Source organism: Olea europaea, unplaced genomic scaffold (assembly GCF_002742605.1).
Source record: "Olea europaea var. sylvestris unplaced genomic scaffold, O_europaea_v1 scaffold17197, whole genome shotgun sequence".
Classification (NCBI taxonomy): domain Eukaryota; kingdom Viridiplantae; phylum Streptophyta; class Magnoliopsida; order Lamiales; family Oleaceae; genus Olea; species Olea europaea.
Genome location: NW_019234895.1, coordinates 1 through 2,301, shown reverse-complemented (window position 1 = coordinate 2,301; position 2,301 = coordinate 1). Strand labels below are relative to the sequence as shown.

The window sequence follows — 2,301 nt, the reverse complement described above, 5'->3', positions numbered from 1 at the left end:
TGTCTCTCTTTTTTAATCTCGTTTAATCCAATCCATCATTTCAAGTTTACCTTTGATGTCATCTTAGGTATAATTTAGGACAGCACAGTACAAGATTAAAGAATAAAGGCTTCTTAAAACCTTGTTTGTTATCATGTGAGTGTTGCCCAGTCGAGTGTATCAAACATGTCCTGAAAGTTTACTTACGAAGTATGTGGTTGGTGCAAAAGCAAATCCACCAAAAAATCCGAGAAGCCCAGCAAAGAAGGGAAAGGTAATTGCAAAAAACATAGTAAATGCTGCAATCATTCGGAGAGCATGAGCTTGTGAGGACCATGTTATGAAATTGAAATACAGATCAGTATAATGCAGGACCTGTAGAAAATAAAATTTTACATACCAACATAAATATTCCTCGAAACAAATCGCAAGATCCAACTTGGCTTGAATTTTAGTTTCTTTACAAGTACAGTTTCTATCATATCAAACACTGGCATTGCATAAATCTGAAAAAATAGAAATAAAAAAAATTATAAAATTACTTTCTTAGATGAATAAATAGTCTTAACGGAAAGAAAGTCAGGCGTCTACCTGGTAGCCCCCAATGAGGTGAACGACGACAAACAAGTTAGCCATGGCAATTAACCACACAGGCTTTTCTAAGGCGATAAATATGTTCTCGTTGACTTCATTCCCAAAAATCCAAAATCCGATAAGAGCGACAGGAAAGTAGCAGATTGCAATGGCTACATAAGCAGCAATCACCCCCTTCCACATAGGTGCCTTAGAAGGATTCTCCGGGGTAGAAGGCATTGTAGCTTGAATCTCCAAGACCACATTATGACCGGCATAAGCAAAAGCAACAGTACCCAGGGCATTGAAGATGTTGAAAACAGTTCCTGCTGTGGTCGTTGCTTTATAGCCATATTGCACGTCTGGTTGTACGCCTTTGTCGACTGATGCCCCCCAAGCAATAGTAGAGTAACTTCGTGTCATAGTATCAATGTATTAGGAGTCCATCATTTATATCAGATGTTCATAATAAAATTATAAGAGAAGAACAGATTCAATAAATAATCATGAAATGCGAGAAAAACGTAAAAGTAAAGCAAGGGAGGAAAGCGGTTTCTAAATCCTCTTTAGCTGATCTGACCAACTATTGAGAAATTAATCCAATATATCGATTTTCCCCCTCCCTTTCAGAATTTTTCCTTGAAGTGTACAAGTTTAAAGCCTTTTCATTCAACCGACAAGGTTAAAGACAGTACTAATATCTTGCATTGACCATCGGATTTCATGAAACCAGAGATTTATGTCCATATCTTTATGTTGACAATGTATTGTATATTGCTATTTATAGTGAGAAAATAATAAACAATTTTCTAGATATAACTGGTTTAAAATGTTAAGAATAAATACAACATAACTCAAAGGCAAAAAAGGGTGTCGTCTACCTCAAGGACATGACAGCTGCGACCAAGGACACGCCAGAGATGGAATTGAAGTTCGGAAGATGAGACAACACAAAGTGAACAGAGGCGAAGATCATGATAAAATAGGTAAGCTTAATCTTCTTGCAATCTTTGCATACTAAATAATGGAACCTCTGCAAAGATTGACCTCCTGTGACCATGTAAACTATGTCTACACCAACTTCAACGACTAGCTGTAGAGGTATGACAATGTAAAGACCAAGTTTGTCACCGAATGCATGTTGTCCGAGTTCATGGTATCTGTCGAAACGTTTCCCAGGAACCATGTCGTGCATTTCAACCATTTGCCAAAGAGTGTATAAAGTGATAATCCAAGATATTATGAGTACACTCATTCCAGGGCCCCTGAAAACAAGAACAAATGATTCACAGTTGAGTCATGGCTAAATAATTTATGGATTAAACCATAATCCCTATTTTCGAGACCAAAGAGAAAATTACGGATTATAGCTGTTCATCCTCAGTATGAGAGTCTCTTCCACTAACTGCTGCATGTATTTGGATAAAGAAGGCAAGTTCAAAGTAAATCAAATAATTTAGCATTGAGTAATTAGTTGCTGTATTATGAACATTACAGCACTCTCAACTTTATCGAGAACGAAATAATTCAAAATTAGTAACGAAAAACAGATTTATTGTTGTGATTCACTTAACGTGAGAGATGCATCCACTCATTAGATTTTTAGATAAAGAATACAAGTTTCTTCACGTGCTCTAGAAGACTAGAACAAAAACAAAATAATTCACCAGTTTCATTTTAAAACCTCGACGCTATTTATGAAAATAAATTGAAGATTTGTTTACTAATGTTGGAAAATACGAGTAATAG

At 36.0% G+C, this 2,301-nt stretch overlaps 1 protein-coding gene across 1 annotated transcript; it reads right to left on the bottom strand.

Moving 5' to 3' along the window:
- Nucleotides 1-186: 186 nt before the first annotated feature.
- On the bottom strand, nucleotides 187-1,966 carry LOC111377773 (lysine histidine transporter 1-like; the record flags this gene model as incomplete). The annotated part of the gene is made up of 5 exons (XM_023000900.1): nucleotides 1,914-1,966; nucleotides 1,434-1,817; nucleotides 571-964; nucleotides 380-485; nucleotides 187-278 (listed from the first exon to the last, which is right to left on the bottom strand). Coding segments are annotated over exons 1-5 (1,029 nt in total), but the record flags the coding sequence as incomplete, so codon positions are not given.
- Between the last annotated feature and the right edge of the window lie 335 nt (nucleotides 1,967-2,301).